The sequence below is a fragment of the Leuciscus leuciscus genome, assembly GCF_965113295.1.
Source record: "Leuciscus leuciscus genome assembly, chromosome: 11".
Taxonomy (NCBI): Eukaryota; Metazoa; Chordata; class Actinopteri; order Cypriniformes; family Leuciscidae; genus Leuciscus; species Leuciscus leuciscus.
In genome coordinates, this window is record NC_138735.1 from 31,871,652 (window position 1) to 31,890,282 (window position 18,631).

The 18,631-nt window shown below is 36.5% G+C and overlaps 1 protein-coding gene across 1 annotated transcript in view; it reads left to right on the forward strand.

Annotated features, from left to right (window-relative positions):
• acvr2ba (activin A receptor type 2Ba) overlaps nt 1-18,631 on the forward strand; it is a 54,030-nt gene that overhangs the window by 22,352 nt on the left and 13,047 nt on the right. The window contains exon 2 of the mRNA XM_082183483.1: nt 14,686-14,893. Within this exon, the coding sequence (XP_082039609.1) occupies nt 14,686-14,893 (208 nt within the window). The remainder of the gene's footprint in view (nt 1-14,685; nt 14,894-18,631) is intronic.

Below are 18,631 nucleotides of genomic sequence, written 5' to 3' on the forward strand. Positions count from 1 at the left end.
TTGAACTTTTCTATTCCATCAAAGAATCCTGGAACATCAAATGTATCATAAATGTTTCTTGAGCATCAAATCATCATATTAGAACGATTTGTGAAGGATCATGTGACACTGAGGACTGGAGTAATGATGCTGAAAATTCAGCTTTGATCACAGGAATAAATTACACTTTACTGTATATTCACATAGAAATCAGATATTTTACATTGTAATAATATATCAGATTTTTACTGTGTTTTTGATCAAATAAATGCAGCCTTATGAGCATAAAGGAGACTTTTTCTTTCACATACGCCTCAAACTTCTGAACAGTAGTGCATCTTATTTGTGTTTTGCGAGTGAAATAACATACAGAACTCATAATAAACTGAGACACTGAGGTTAATCTATATAAAATGCGCACAGATGTCTTCAGGCTTTGTTGGTTCTGTGTAGGAGAAGGACAGGCGGTTGTCGAGATGAATATGTGTAATAGAGGATTGTCAGAAACTCTGCAATGAACCCGATAAACCCGTCACTGTTAGTTAATCTCCTCTTCAGACATCACGCCCACTGATGTATATCACACAACTTTATATCACTCCGGCACACAAACAATCACACCAGGATTTTCCAGTTTGATTCAATAAGCACTTTGAGGAAGAACTAATCACTGGATTAGCCAAAGTTTGAGAGGTTAGTGGGATCAAACTGGGTTTGAGGCTGTAAACTAGATCTCCACCAGTACAAACGTGTATTTGGATTTGTTTTCCAGGTTAAATGATCAGTGTTTACTGCGTTTATACTGTGACGGGGAAAAAGCTTCCATACATTTCAGATGTGTGATGTATATAATATTAATGTGAACATTTTGCGTTAGGGTTAGTTAGGGTCACTATGGCAAGCCGTTTTAACTTTTATTAATTTCCAGTATATGAATTGTTGATATCTGTAATTGTATTTTCACTAGTGTAATGTCACCATAGGCTGCCATTCAAAATCAATTGTTGATATCAAGAATTGATTTCTTACTAGTAGAAATATAATTTTTGATATCAATAATTACATTGTTACTAGTAAATATGCGAATTACAGATATCAGTAATTCAATTGTCACTAGTTGAAATGTCTATTCTTGATATCAACAATTGAATTGCTACTAGTAAAATTTTTCATTTTTCATATTATTTCAGATATCTAAAATGGCTTTCTTACTAGTAACAATCACATTCATGATATCAGAAATTAACATTGTTACTAGTGAAAATTGAATTATTGATATCAAAAATGAACATTTGTTACTAGTAGCAATTCAATAGACATTTCAACTAGTGACAGTTTAATTCTTGATATCAAAAATAAAGATTTTTACTAGTAAGAATTGTATTTCTGATAATGTGACATTGGAATTTCAACAAGAAAGAAATCAATTCTTGATATCAACAATGGATTTTGAATGGCAGCCTATGGTGACGTTTCACTAGTGAAAATACAATTACAGATATCAACAATTATAGTTTTTACCAGTAAAAATTGAATTGTTGATATCAAGAAGTATCCCGGAAATGAATAAAAGTTAAAACGGCTTGCCATACATCACAATGTTCTTGTGGTCTTTTGTCGAGTCCAAAAACCATATAATACAGAGTGTTTCAAAGCTGGTAAACAAGAAAATAATATTGATGTTGTGAAATGAATCAGTTATGAAACTAATTGAGTTTCAGCTGTAAAGCAGCTCGACAGAAGATGAGAGTCATCATTACTCTGATCAGTGTTGATTGATGATATGCAACATTGACACTGTTAAACTGACTTGAATCATGAGAGATGTGTTGTGCATGACGGCTCAGATTGTGTTGGATGTTTTCTGTGGTTTGTTCACACAGAAGCTTTCAGGCGTCTTCATTGGTCCGCTGTGTTTCGTGGTTTTCCCTCGTCTGGTTTTCATTAGCATCCGAGGCCTCGTCAGGAATGTGGAGGTGGTATTTGGGGAGATTTGTGTGTGTGTTCACAGTAGTGTGTCTGACAGTTAAATCAGATCCAGACCTCCTCTCTTCACAAGAGCCGGTCGAGAGCTCTTCACTCCAGAGACGTGTTCGAGTTGAAGTACAAAAACAGCAAATGTTTTGCGGCTTCCACACACATTAGTTTGACTGTAAAATCAATGTTTTGCAGCAGTCGCGGTGTTTGTTCGGCTCTGAATATCTTGATGTTGATAATTGGTCTTTTCTATCGTGTTTGCCGAGAGACTCGCCCGATCTGCCCTCTTACAGTCCTCATCAATTACACACTAATGAGGAAACAATTACTGTCACCGTTTAATTAAAAGAAGGAAAATGTGAGGCGGCGCTTTGAACGCGTCCCTGTAGGAATATGTTCACGTCTCACTTTCAGGAAAGATGTGTGTGTGTGTGTGTGTGTGTGTGTGTGTGTGTGTGTGTGTGTGTGTGTGTGTGTGTGTGTGTGTGTGTGTGTGTGTGTGTGTGTGTGTGTGTGTGTGTGTGTGTGTGTGTGTGTGTGTGTGTGTGTGTGTGTGTGTGTGTGTGTGTGTGTGTGTGTGTGTGTGTGTGTGAACGTGCCTCTGTTTTGTCGGTTTGATTTAGTGATTAAACATCTGGTGGAGAAATGTGTGTTTGGGGTTGAAATTATTGCGTTTAGAGCTGCTAAACTCTTGAAATGCATTGAAACTTGGACATATATCTTTATGTCCCAGATATATCTTTTCGATATATCGTTTTAGCAGTGATGTTGCGACGTGTGCATCCTCAAAGTCAAGATCGCAGTTGATCCGTACGGACGAGGCACGTCAGCTCGAAATGCATGTGATTCTCGGATTAATTGCAAAGTTTATCCATCAAAGAGTGAAAGTTTATCAGTTGCACATGTTTTTGGTGCTGTCAGTTTATACATTCAAGTGATTTTAAAACGATTCGAACGCAAGAAGAGGTGAAGGAGAACTGTTCAGAACTCCCAATATTTGTGTTTAAACGCATATAAATGCAAAATTATTTGAAAATGACCATCTTAGCGAGTAAACACAGTCGCTTACGGCTTACGCTAACGTGAACGATTGAGAAAGAAAGCAGATGTGTGCATGTGCATTCGCTCTTAAAGTGACAGCAGACAAATATTTCCTCTGTTGTCTGTCATTAATGTTAATCAAACAAAAGACAAAGAGAAAATCACTTTTGTAGCTTTAAAGGGGACATATCATGCTAAATGCACTTTTTTAGCCCTTAAATGCATTTTGTTGTATATTTGGAGTGTTTAGAAGTACAGAAAAGATGAAATTATTCTCTTCAGGTGCTTTGTTGATATCTTTATATTCTGTTTTGGTCATATTTTTCAACCGGTTCAGATTTTTCTGTTATCTATGACGTTTTTTGAACTATCACGTCACAGTATTTGCAGCGGAACTGCCAAATAAGGACATTGACTTCCGGCCCAACACTTCCAGCAATCCGCCATTATTATTTCTCGCTGCAATTTTGTAGTCCAAGCTAAAGGATGCAGAAGTTACGAGAGGGTAAGTTAAAATGTTGGGTTGTTGGATGTAGTAACCCACACGCTTCATTACACCGTCTAATGCAGATGAACTGCTGTACTTGTGACAGGGCGCATGTTTAACTGAAAGAACGAGCAGAGAGAGAGACCCGGTCGCGCGCGCGCTCACTCTCTCTCTTCAGAGCCAGGCGAAAGTGTAAACAAGACTTCACCGTCTCCAAACTAGACGCTGTCTTGCTCTCTCTCCCTCGCACATATTAATCAAAATAAATCGACACGGTGGTAAAAGGTCCGAAGACCAAAGTTTCATGTGTAAATACAGTAACACACCATTGCGATACATCCATATGAAGACGTTGTTCTGCAGGTTCGTCGTCTTCATTTTCATCTCGCTCCGGCTCTGGCTCGAACATGTAAGGCTGGCTGGACAAGTCTTCCGTTGTTGACATTTTGTTAATAACGTGTGAATAAAAGTTTCTGTGCGCTAGATAATTCTATCTCTGCTACCAGACTACAAAAATGGCCGAACGGGGTGGAGTTGAACCGAGTGTCACCGCTACAACCTGGAGAGGGGGCGGGGTATGAAGTGTCTCAATATTATTTAAAGAGACCGCACCAAAACGAGTTGCTTTCAGAAGCACATTAGAAAAGGGGTAAAAAAGGGGCCTGTGGAGCTATAATAATGAGGAATTCAGACCCAAGCATTGCAGTTCCGCTTTATATAGACTACAAATGTATGATTTATATGTAAAAAGGAACAATTTAAAAGCATGATATGTCTCCTTTAACAAAGATTAAGTATATTTAATTTAGAGAAGACGATGCAGTGTTATTTTACATTTGATCAGTTTCTGAACCTGAATACTGTTAGACTAACCTGAAAAACATAAAGCACTGCTTATTTTATCTGTATCTTTGTTCTATGGTGTTTATCTGTGCTTGTAATTAGTTTTATTATATTCTATGCAGATTCACAGAGCTATTCAAGTCATCTGGTGAAATTGTTTTTATATCGCAATATATGTCGCAGAAAGACAAAATATCGCAATGTCAGTTTTTTTCTGATATCGTACAGCCCTAACTGAAACCTTTAACTTTCATAATGTGACAATTAAAGGTGAAACAGGATATATTGAACAAGAATGTTGGGCGGGACTTGATTTGATCATGGCTGTGTTATTGTTTACTAAAATTATTTGATTAATTGAAATAAAGATATTATTATTATTATTATTATTATAAGCATTAGATGAAAAACTTGAACTTAAATCATGAAAATTTTAAATGTTGCCTTGGCAACTTTCTTAAAATTTAAGTTGAAGTATTAAAATGACTAAAACTGAAATAAAAATAAATTAAAGCTAAATACAAATTTTGAAAAATAAATGAAAAAAAAGAGTATTAGATGAATTAGTATTATATTATATGAAACTAATATAATATGAATAAATATTTGAATAGTATTTATTTTGAATAATAGTAAATAAATATTAAATGTAAAACTACAAAAAAACAAAGACTTAAAATAAAATGAAAACTAATTCAAAACATTAATAAATAGTATAATGGTATTTAAGTACTAAATATTAACTATAGAAAACAGAGAAATATAAACATTTAAAATATAAATAAACTAATTCAAAACAGTAATAAATAATAGCCTATAATAGTATTTAAATGCTAAATATTAAATATAAAAAACTAAAACTATATTAAAATATAAACATTCAAAACATAAATAATATTATCGTATTTAAAAAACTAAAAAACTTAATTTTAAAATTTAAAAACTAATTCAAAACGTTTAATAAATAATATAATAGTAATTATGTAAGTCTAACAGTGTAAACATGTCATATCAGAATGTGAGTTTGCAATGGATTGTGGGATATAAATAAATATGAAACTAGTTTAAACATGAATCAAGCAGACAATTAAAATTGATGAAATGTAATTCATTTCTGAGTTAAACAATTCCCAAAGCGGGAACTTTATTTTAGCAATCATCATCATGACATCTAATAATCATCATCATGACATCTAATTGGCCGTCCACGAGACATTAGTTACATCGGTTCATACATGGAGCGAGTCGTTACGTTTTCCTGTTTCCTCGTTAGCACTAATGAATCTTCTACAGTAAGAGCAGGAACATGGGAACACGTCATTTGGCTCATCCGAACGCCCTCAGTGTTTTCCAGTGAATCTGTGCCAGCTGATGCTCATAAAAGCAGAGCAGGAAAAAAAGAACCAGTTACACTAAAATTATATTGCCTACATAATGTTAATGTGTTCGCATGCGTCTCAAAGGGTCTCTCGCTGAAGTCGTGTTTTAGTGTGTACTTCCCTTTGTGTCTCTGACATCTGCTGTTGTCCATTAGGTGTAATGTCCCCATGGCAGCCTGTGAATGCTGATGAGTGCGCTTTACTAGTTTAACACACAAACGGGACGCTGGCATCGTGTGCCCTGGTTTCTCCAGCACTATCCGCGGTGTGTGTGTGTGTGTGTGTGTGTGTGTGTGAGAGGGTTTTGTCTACGGGGACGAGGAAAGGCGCTACTCCCACATTCGCCGTTGCTTAGCAACCGCAATGCACAGATTGGCCAGAACATCTGTCGCGGATGATGTTGCCAAATCCGTGTTGTATAGTAAACAGGAGTGGAAACCTGCTGATCTGAGATCAGATCGAGTGCTCGACGCGTGACCCTGACCGGCCTGTGACGGACTCCTTCTCAAGGGCACCACGTCCTTGTTAGGCGTTATCGCTTTGGCTTAAAAATATGTAAATATGAGCACTTTTTTTCTTTTCTTTTTTTTCATTCGTACCTCCATGATCATCAGCTCATTATTTTGTGTCCCGCTGATCCTGCTGGAGGAGAAACTCTCCGATGAAGAGATGCTTTGAGTTAGAGTGTTTCCTAATAAAGAATCAGTGGAAAATACAGTTCAATTATATTTCTAGTCCTTCTTATACTTTTTACATTGTGTATTGCAAAAGTTGAGGCTTTTATGATCAATTGTTTGCTATATTCCTCATTTGTAAACTGGATAAAAGCGTCTGAAATAAATGTACATGCAATGCGAACTTTGGTTAAAGAAAATGAAGCATATTTAGAAATTCTGGCATGTATATATTTAATGACAATAATGTCAATCCAATGAATAAAGGTAATTTAGGTCATAAATCAAGAAATAAATTGTCGTAATATATATTTGACAATTTGCATTTAATTTTTCATTTAAAGATTTATTTCTTGATTTATTTCATCTGAAATATTTCTTGATTATATATAAAGTTTTCTATCTATCTATCTATCTATATTAAATTCTATATATATCATATTTTTGTATTTTTATGAATAACTTTTCCCAGCTGTATTAGTAATAAAATGATTATTTAATGACAATAAAGTCAATCCTCGTATGAATAAAGGTAATAAATCAAGCAATAACTTGCTTATAAATGAGAAATTAAGTGTAAATAAATTGTGTATATATATCAAATTCTCTCTCTCTCTCTCTCTCTCTCTCTCTCTCTCTCTCTCTCTCTCTCTCTCTCACTCACACACACACACACACACACACACACACACACACACACACACACACACACACACACACACACACACACATTTATTTATATATATTTATAAAATGTATTTTATTAATAACTTTTTTTTTGGTGTATTATAGTAATAAAATGTGCTTATTTATCATGAAGATAATGTCAATACATTTTCATAACCTCATTTCAGTATCGTCTGAGTTCAAAGGTCGCTGACCTCAAACACACTCTCATCTACCCTTGAGCTTTGCTCTGTGATAAACTCTCGTGGCTCGTGTGTGTGTGTGTGTGTGTGTGTGTGTGTGTGTGATGCAATCCCGTCAGTCGTTAACGTTCCGGTCACTGTCGGTCATATCTGTGTGACTGAAGCTCCTGAACCTTCAGCTTTATTCATTACTTTATTCACAGAGACCTTTTGTGGCGTCACTAGTGTCCCGGTGTTTGCAGGAACACTTGGGCTCTGTCTGCTGTCTACTTAGGCCGCTCACTTCTAAGACAGCAGATTCCTGAGTGAATGGAACCACATAAGTGACTGATTTACAATTTACAACTGATTTACATAAGTGACTAACGTACAATTTCTTAAAAAGATAGAATTTTTCAGTGTTGAATTAGGCCTGTTTCGGCATCTAGGATGATTTTCTTTCACTGCAAAACTTTTAATTAGTAATTTTTACTTGTTTACCAGTAAAAAATGATGCATTTACTTCAGCAACACTGCATATTAATATATTAAGATTCATTGTATCATGAACATACATTAATGTTCAAAAGTTTGGAATACTTCAGTTTCTTATATGCTCATAAAGGCTGCATTTATTTGATCAAAAATACTGTGAAAAAATGTGAAATATTATTACAATATTACAATATATGTGAATATATAGTAAAGTGTAATTTATTCCTGTGATCAAAGCTGAATTTTCAGCATCATTACTCCAGTCTTCAGTGTCACATGATCCTTCACAAATCATTCTAAAATGATGATTTGATGGATAATATTTTTGTGGAAACTGATCAATTTTATTTTTCAGGATTCTTTGATGAATAGAAAGTTCAAAAGAACAGCATTTATTTGAAATATAATCTATTGTAACATTATAAATATATTTACTGTCACTTTTGATCTATTTAATGCATCCTTGCTGAAAAAAAGTATTAATTTCTTTCAACAACAACACAAAATTTTTTTCGCCTGCTTTGTCTTGAACTGGCAGATTTGTTTTAAACTTGTTTTTAACTTAATTCTCTGAAACCAAGTCTCAATATCTTATCTGTTGCTTTTTTAGATATATTTTAACTGGAAAATGCTCATTAAGAATATGATATTTGTCACTGTTGAGTCTGTCGCTGTGAATTCTGGGATCGCCGTCTCTGTAAAGGATCCATGTAATGATCAGCCTTCGTGTGTATGATGATGATGACTTTATGATGACGGTTTCGGGCCAGAACTGATGTTTTCCTAAACAGCTTCTCATCTGGTTGATGTTTTATATTTGCAGTAATATTTTCTCAACTGTTTTTGGCTCGCGTCCGTTACGTGTGAAGTGCTGTTTTGACGGAGTGAGAAACGGTGTGTTTCTGCCTGTATCTGTGGCTCGTGTCCAAATGCAGGCGCTGGCATCGTGTGTGTTTGCATGAAAATAAAGCACGTACAAACAGTGGGCTGCTGTTATTCAGCTCATATTCCTGTGTTTTCTGTCAAACAAACCCTAACTGCACTTGAATCTGCTCTTGAAAGCAGCACATCCGTCATGATGTTGTTCATGAACATTAGGTTGTTTATTATGGATCAGGTCAAAGGTCTCAGATGTTGAACTTCATATTAAAGTCATTGGTAATAATGTAACAATGGAAAACTGCAACACCGTAATGCTTTCAGAACATTGCTGTTTGTTTGATCTATATGTTTTATGTATATGTTTAAGATTTTATTTAATTATAATTATAATGATGTTATTTAATATTATTATTTTATTTTATTTTATTTCATATGATTATTTTTTTGTTAATTTTTTCCTCCACCCAGCCCTGATTTAGGCTGTCAGAAACATTCAGACTTTAAATATGACACAAGTGTTTTTGACTCGATGGATGTTCCTTCTGCCGTTGAACAGTAACTGTAACGCTGTCGTTCTCTTGTGCTGAACAGTAACTGTAACGCTGTCGTTCTCTTGTGTTGAACAGTAACTGTAACGCTGTCGTTCTCTTGTGTTGAACAGTAACTGTAACGCTGTCGTTCTCTTGTGCTGAACAGTAACTGTAACGCTGTCGTTCTCTTGTGTTGAACAGTAACTGTAACGCTGTCGTTCTCGTGTGTTGAACAGTAACTGTAACGCTGTCGTTCTCTTGTGTTTAACAGTAACTGTAACGCTGTCGTTCTCTTGTGCTGAACAGTAACTGTAACGCTGTCGTTCTCTTGTTGAACAGTAACTGTAACGCTGTCGTTCTCCTGTGTTGAACAGTAACTGTAACGCTGTCGTTCTCTTGTGTTGAACAGTAACTGTAACGCTGTCGTTCTCTTGTGTTGAACAGTAACTGTAACACTGTCGTTCTCTTGTGTTGAACAGTAACTGTAACGCTGTCGTTCTCTTGTGTTGAACAGTAACTGTAATGCTGTCGTTCTCTTGTTGAACAGTAACTGTAACGCTGTCGTTCTCTTGTGTTGAACAGTAACTGTAACGCTGTCGTTCTCTTGTGTTGAACAGTAACTGTAACGCTGTCGTTCTCTTGTGTTGAACAGTAACTAACGCTGTCGTTCTCGTGTTGAACAGTAACTGTAACGCTGTCGTTCTCTTGTGTTGAACAGTAACTGTAACGCTGTCGTTCTCTTGTGTTTAACAGTAACTGTAACGCTGTCGTTCTCTTGTGCTGAACAGTAACTGTAACGCTGTCGTTCTCTTGTTGAACAGTAACTGTAACGCTGTCGTTCTCCTGTGTTGAACATAGGGCTGGGCGATATGGCTGAAAACTGTATCACGATATAAGTGTTTCATATCGGTCGATATCGATAATTATTGAATTTTTTTATAACATATTTAAAATAAGGACCAGTCCAGGAGACAAATATATTACATTTAAAGATTTTTTATTTTAAATTTAACCTACCTCTGATTATAATCCCATCAGTTAAAAAGGCAGAAATGTCAACACGACCATGGAAAACTCAAAAGTCTAAAATCACAATGAACACTTAACAATTATCTCTTAACATTAAGGTGCAAAATTAAAGAATACGTAAGAAATGCTTTATAAAGGGGTGGGCGATATGGCAAAAATATAATATTACGATTTCTTTCTATAAATTATATAAATCTATTTCTTTCTATTTTCTATAAATTATACATTGATACTTATTAAAGCTATTAATAAAGTTATTAGTCAAGAGCAGTGAGTGATTTTCTCTTTACATTTTGTTGTTTTATTAACATTAAAGGGATAGTTCTCCTAAAAATTCTAATTTTCATAATTTACTCTCTCACGTTGTTTTAAACTCGAATAAGTTTCTTTCTTCTGTTGAAAATAAAAGTTATTTGGAAGAATGTGGGTAACCAAACAGTTGATGTACCCCAGTGACTTCCATAGTATATTTTTCCTCCTATGGAAGTCAATGGGGACCAGCTACTGTTTGGATACCCACATTCTTCAAAATATTAATATTAGAAAATATTAGAAGGCAATTAATACAGGTTTGGAACAACATTAGAGTGCGTAAATAATGAGATAATTTTTATTTTTGGGTGAACTATCCCTTTAAGGACAAGCGGCAGCGTGTTTACTATTACTACTGTCTCTTTAAGAGCTGCGCGCGACGCGTCTATTATACACGCATTTGACAAGCAGATTTTCTCTCAATTTTCTCAAGTTTGCTTTCACTTTAGACATATCCGACTAGTTTATGTAAACCTTGTGTGTATAACAGTATTAGCAAAATAAGACTCGAAAGATAACTTAGTATTCAGGCGCTGGTAGACAGGCTTTTAGTGCATGTGAGCTTCACATGTATGCGCTGAGAAACTAGCTAGAACAGCGCATAAGCACGCGAATAACAGAAAAACTGACGACGGTCTTGCATAATCTGCAGACGACATTGGTCTGACTACGGTCAGACTTTAAGTCAGGCGAGCTGACTTTTTCTGTTTTATCTAGTTACTAGAGAGTGAGTGCCTTTGTTCATGCAATCAAACTTGCTTTGCTGGTTTCTTCCAACGAAAAAAATAAATAAATAATTATCGAACGTTTTATCGAACGCATTTTTTATTGATATTGATTACGTGTCTATCGCGATACATATCGTTATCGTTTTATCGCCCAGCCCTAGTTGAACAGTAACTGTAACGCTGTCGTTCTCTTGTGTTGAACAGTAACTGTAACGCTGTCGTTCTCTTGTGTTGAACAGTAACTGTAACACTGTCGTTCTCTTGTGTTGAACAGTAACTGTAACGCTGTCGTTCTCTTGTGTTGAACAGTAACTGTAATGCTGTCGTTCTCTTGTTGAACAGTAACTGTAACGCTGTCGTTCTCTTGTGTTGAACAGTAACTGTAACGCTGTCGTTCTCTTGTGTTGAACAGTAACTGTAACGCTGTCGTTCTCTTGTGTTGAACAGTAACTGTAACGCTGTCGTTCTCTTGTGTTGAACAGTAACTAACGCTGTCGTTCTCGTGTTGAACAGTAACTGTAACGCTGTCGTTCTCCTGTGTTGAACAGTAACTGTAACGCTGTCGTTCTCTTGTGTTGAACAGTAACTGTAACGCTGTCGTTCTCGTGTTGAACAGTAACTGTAACGCTGTCGTTCTCTTGTGTTGAACAGTAACTGTAACGCTGTCGTTCTCGTGTTGAACAGTAACTGTAACGCTGTCGTTCTCCTGTGTTGAACAGTAACTGTAACGCTGTCGTTCTCTTGTGTTGAACAGTAACTGTAACGCTGTCGTTCTCGTGTTGAACAGTAACTGTAACGCTGTCGTTCTCTTGTGTTGAACAGTAACTGTAACGCTGTCGTTCTCTTGTGTTGAACAGTAACTGTAACACTGTCGTTCTCTTGTGTTGAACAGTAACTGTAACGCTGTCGTTCTCTTGTTGAACAGTAACTGTAACGCTGTCGTTCTCTTGTGTTGAACAGTAACTGTAACGCTGTCGTTCTCTTGTGTTGAACAGTAACTGTAACGCTGTCGTTCTCTTGTGTTGAACAGTAACTGTAACGCTGTCGTTCTCTTGTGTTGAACAGTAACTGTAACGCTGTCGTTCTCTTGTTGAACAGTAACTGTAATGCTGTCGTTCTCTTGTTGAACAGTAACTGTAACGCTGTCGTTCTCTTGTGTTGAACAGTAACTGTAACGCTGTCGTTCTCTTGTGTTGAACAGTAACTGTAACGCTGTCGTTCTCTTGTGTTGAACAGTAACTGTAATGCTGTCGTTCTCTTGTTGAACAGTAACTGTAATGCTGTCGTTCTCTTGTTGAACAGTAACTGTAACGCTGTCGTTCTCGTGTTGAACAGTAACTGTAACGCTGTCGTTCTCGTGTTGAACAGTAACTGTAACGCTGTCGTTCTCTTGTGTTGAACAGTAACTGTAACGCTGTCGTTCTCTTGTGTTGAACAGTAACTGTAACGCTGTCGTTCTCTTGTGTTGAACAGTAACTGTAATGCTGTCGTTCTCTTGTGTTGAACAGTAACTGTAACGCTGTCGTTCTCTTGTGTTGAACAGTAACTGTAACGCTGTCGTTCTCTTGTGTTGAACAGTAACTGTAATGCTGTCGTTCTCTTGTTGAACAGTAACTGTAACGCTGTCGTTCTCGTGTTGAACAGTAACTGTAACGCTGTCGTTCTCTTGTGTTGAACAGTAACTGTAACGCTGTCGTTCTCTTGTGTTGAACAGTAACTGTAACGCTGTCGTTCTCTTGTGTTGAACAGTAACTGTAACGCTGTCGTTCTCTTGTTGAACAGTAACTGTAACGCTGTCGTTCTCTTGTGTTGAACAGTAACTGTAATGCTGTCGTTCTCTTGTGTTGAACAGTAACTGTAACGCTGTCGTTCTCTTGTGTTGAACAGTAACTGTAATGCTGTCGTTCTCTTGTTGAACAGTAACTGTAACGCTGTCGTTCTCTTGTGTTGAACAGTAACTGTAACGCTGTCGTTCTCTTGTGTTGAACAGTAACTGTAACGCTGTCGTTCTCTTGTGTTGAACAGTAACTGTAACGCTGTCGTTCTCTTGTGTTGAACAGTAACTGTAACGCTGTCGTTCTCTTGTGTTGAACAGTAACTGTAACGCTGTCGTTCTCTAGTGTTGAACAGTAACTGTAACGCTGTCGTTCTCTTGTGTTGAACAGTAACTGTAACGCTGTCGTTCTCTTGTGTTGAACTGTAACGCTGTCGTTCTCTTGTGTTGAACAGTAACTGTAACGCTGTCGTTCTCTTGTTGAACTGTAACTGTAACGCTGTCGTTCTCCTGTGTTGAACAGTAACTGTAACGCTGTCGTTCTCTTGTGTTGAACAGTAACTGTAACGCTGTCGTTCTCTAGTGTTGAACAGTAACTGTAACGCTGTCATTCTCTAATGTTGAACAGTAACTGTAACGCTGTCGTTCTCCTGTGTTGAACAGTAACTGTAACGCTGTCGTTCTCTAATGTTGAACAGTAACTGTAACGCTGTCGTTCTCTTGTGTTGAACAGTAACTGTAACGCTGTCGTTCTCTTGTGTTGAACTGTAACGCTGTCGTTCTCTTGTGTTGAACAGTAACTGTAACGCTGTCGTTCTCTTGTGTTGAACAGTAACTGTAACGCTGTCATTCTCCTGTGTTGAACAGTAACTGTAACGCTGTCGTTCTCTAGTGTTGAACAGTAACTGTAACGCTGTCGTTCTCTAGTGTTGAACAGTAACTGTAACGCTGTCGTTCTCTAATGTTGAACAGTAACTGTAACGCTGTCGTTCTCCTGTGTTGAACAGTAACTGTAACGCTGTCGTTCTCTAGTGTTGAACAGTAACTGTAACGCTGTCGTTCTCTTGTGTTGAACAGTAACTGTAACGCTGTCGTTCTCGTGTGTTGAACAGTAACTGTAACGCTGTCATTCTCTAATGTTGAACAGTAACTGTAACGCTGTCGTTCTCTAGTGTTGAACAGTAACTGTAACGCTGTCGTTCTCTAGTGTTGAACAGTAACTGTAACGCTGTCGTTCTCGTGTGTTGAACAGTAACTGTAACGCTGTCGTTCTCTAATGTTGAACAGTAACTGTAACGCTGTCGTTCTCTAGTGTTGAACAGTAACTGTAACGCTGTCGTTCTCTAGTGTTGAACAGTAACTGTAACGCTGTCGTTCTCTAATGTTGAACAGTAACTGTAACGCTGTCGTTCTCCTGTGTTGAACAGTAACTGTAACGCTGTCGTTCTCTAGTGTTGAACAGTAACTGTAACGCTGTCGTTCTCTTGTGTTGAACAGTAACTGTAACGCTGTCGTTCTCTTGTGTTGAACAGTAACTGTAACGCTGTCGTTCTCTCGTGTTGAACAGTAACTGTAACGCTGTCATTCTCTAATGTTGAACAGTAACTGTAACGCTGTCGTTCTCTCGTGTTGAACAGTAACTGTAACGCTGTCATTCTCTAATGTTGAACAGTAACTGTAACGCTGTCGTTCTCTTGTGTTGAACAGGACCCAGTCATGGAGAGGTGGAGACTCGCGAATGCTTGTACTTCAACATTAACTGGGAGATCGAGAAGACGAACCGCAGTGGTGTGGAGAGATGTGAGGGAGAGAAAGACAAACGCTCGCACTGTTACGCCTCCTGGAGGAACAACTCCGGAAACATCGAGCTGGTGAAGAAGGGATGCTGGTTAGACGACTTCAACTGCTACGACAGGTCAGTCATGAGACAAACTGCTACGACAGGTCAGTCATGTGACAACAGGTCAGTCATGTGACACAAACTGCTACGACAGGTCAGTCATGTGACAACAGGTCAGTCATGTGACAACAGGTCAGTCATGTGACACAAACTGCTACGACAGGTCAGTCACGTGACAAACTGCTACGACAGGTCAGTCACGTGACAAACTGCTACGACAGGTCAGTCACGTGACAAACTGCTACGACAGGTCAGTCACGTGACAAACTGCTACGACAGGTCAGTCACGTGACAAACTGCTACGACAGGTCAGTCACGTGACAAACTGCTACGACAGGTCAGTCACGTGACAAACTGCTACGACAGGTCAGTCACGTGACAAACTGCTACGACAGGTCAGTCACGTGACGACAGGTCAGTCGTGACACAAACTGCTACGACAGGTCAGTCATGAGAGACAAACTGCGACGACAGGTCAGTCACGTGACAAACTGCTACGACAGGTCAGTCACGTGACGACAGGTCAGTCGTGACACAAACTGCTACGACAGGTCAGTCATGAGAGACAAACTGCTACGACAGTCAGTCATGTGACAAACTGCTACGACAGGTCAGTCATGAGAGACAAACTGCGACGACAGGTCAGTCACGTGACAAACTGCTACGACAGGTCAGTCACGTGACGACAGGTCAGTCGTGACACAAACTGCTACGACAGGTCAGTCATGAGAGACAAACTGCTACGACAGTCAGTCATGTGACAAACTGCTACGACAGGTCAGTCATGAGAGACAAACTGCGACGACAGGTCAGTCATGTGACGACAGGTCAGTCATGTGACACAAACTGCTACGACAGGTCAGTCATGAGAGACAAACTGCTACGACAGGTCAGTCATGTGACAAACTGCTACGACAGGTCAGTCATGTGACATAAACTGCTACGACAGGTCAGTCATGTGACATAAACTGCTACGACAGGTCAGTCATGTGACACACACACCTCGAACTCATAAAGGCATGGACACACCAAGAACCATATAACTATATTAGTTTCCACATCAGCGGACGATAACTTTGTTTATTATTAACGCACGCTGCAGTTTTGTGATCTGCCAGATGGATTCTGATTGGCTGTCAATTCATCATTCGTCAGCTGAAAAAAAAATTTTCTGAAAGTGATTGTGATGATATCTAAATAATAATAGTAATAGTTATCTTTGTTAATTTACATGTATTTCATATTTTATTTATTTTATTATTATTTTTATTATTATTATTGTTTTCAATGTATTTAATGCTTTATACAATGTTTTACATGATATATTATTCAATAACAATAAAATAAAACAATAACATTAATATTGTTATAGTATTATTTATTTATGTGTGTATAAATAATAAATATTTGTATTATTATTATTATTATTATTATTATTGTTAGTAGTAATTGTAGTAGTTATTATTATTATAATAATAATAATAATAAAATACTAATGCTACCACTAATAATATATTAAATATATTTTATATAATTAGTTAATAATAATAATAATAATAATAATACATATTATAATTTATATGTATTTAATAATATTTACATAAAATTGTATATAATTATATATTAATAGTAGATATTTTATTTATATGTATTTAATAATAATATTTACATAAAATTGTATATAATTATATATTAATAATAGATATTTTATTTATATGTATTTAATAATGTATACATAACATAGTTGTATATTTTATGTCTTATTTAATTCTAATAATAAATAAAATTGTTATCAGCATGTTTGGTTAAGTTCTTAAAGTGCTTGAAATTTAAAATTAGTATGTATACGCAATTTGCAGGGACGAGAAACCAATATATATGTATAAGTATTAGAAGTCTTTAATGATATTCGTGAGATATATGAAGTCCTTTGTTTATATCCTGTCCTTATTTGTTTTATATATTTTATTGTGTGTATATTCTATGGAGGATGAAGGGAATGTGAGAAAGTCCTGGATTTGTCCTGTTTGACTGGTTATTTTGCACTAGTTTGAGTCTGTAGTTTTGTACGTCTCTGACCGGAGTAACCAAAGCAAGCTTCATGTTTAAGGGTCGTTTAGTGGTTTCACCAGCCGAAGCGGCTCATCGTCTTCATTTCAGGTGTTTATGAGACAGAATTATTTTTCAGATGTCATGCATTCAGCTCAGTTAGTAAAAGGAGGAGAATGTGTTTTGACCTTCGAGTTGTGTGTGATTGATTGGAGGGACGGTTGTGTTTTATTGTGCCACTGAGAGATAGATCATATTATATTTCCAGCTCTTGCATTGCAATGAAAAGGTTGTGCTTTAGATTGGATTAGGTCTCGGAGTCGGAGGAAGTTTTGCAGCCGTCTTACATCATCATGTAACCGAGCGTTTGTTTCTTTCTAAGAAGGAAACTCAATGAGTCTCTGAAGAGATTGGTGGATGTTTTCAGGCTCATTATTTAATGTTTCTTATCTCCGTTTGTCCTGAATTAATTTCACCGCTGACCTACTTACAGCGTCCCTGAACGTGAAGGACTTCCAGAAGCAGATCGCTGCTGATATTGATGAGGCGTATAAATAAAGGGATGTTGACATTGATTAAATCACTAGTTGACCAGGCATTATTTCAGCCAGACCATTTATAATGGAATAAATAGTTTGATTTAAAATGTTTAATGCATTTAAACCCAGGCATGTTTTCCACACATTTTTGGATCTATTTCCTTTTTTTTTTAGATGTCGCATAGATTTTTAAGACATTTCAGAGCAAACTGCGAAATATTGAGAAACAGCAAATATTGCCAATAGACTGATATACAGTAGATGATATCAATATCTGCATTTATTCATTTAGTTAATTAGTAATTAGTTAATTAAACTTGACAAGTCGTAATTTCAAAGCTAATCAATCTTTATGGCCATTACTAATATTTAAAATGTTTTAATGCAAGTGAATTAAATGTCTAGTTGTTTTCCACTCAATTAACACATTTTTACTCTGTTTTTGGTATTTTAGAGCAAATGGAGAAATATTGAGAAACCGCATTCGTTAGACTGACATTCATTTATTCATTCATTCATTCATTCATTCAAAGTCATCATTTCAACCAAATCAATCATTATGGCCATTAATTAATCTAAAATGTTTAGATTTAAGATGTTTAATTCAAGTGAATTAAAAATCTAGTTATGTTTTCCTCTCAATGAACACAAATAATTTATTTTAGATGATTATTTATGTTTATTTGATTATTTATGTGGTTATATATTTATGCATTTATAATAATAATAATTAAGGGGATAATAATTGTATTTATTTTTAAAAAAAATTTTATAATGCATTTTATTTTGTTTATATAAATTAATAAATTAATTAATAAATTAATAAATAAATATATATGTATAAATAATAAAAAATATTTAAGAAAATTCACCCAGCCTGCCATTCAAGTTCCCTTGAATTATCTTACAGAAAAGATGATGCTAGTGATCTTATTTAAAAAAATAAAAATAAAAAATATAATAATTTTTGCATTGCTACAAACCCCATCTGATGTGATAAATCTCTGTGTGTGGCATTTCTGTTCCTTTGGATGAGGCTTTTCCGGTGTGAAGGTCACGGACGCGTCGCTCGGCTCTCCAGAACATCACTTTATGAGCAGAACAGTGTGTGTGTGTGACTGCGTCTCTGTATCGGCTGCTTAAAAAAGATTCCCGCAACAATCCT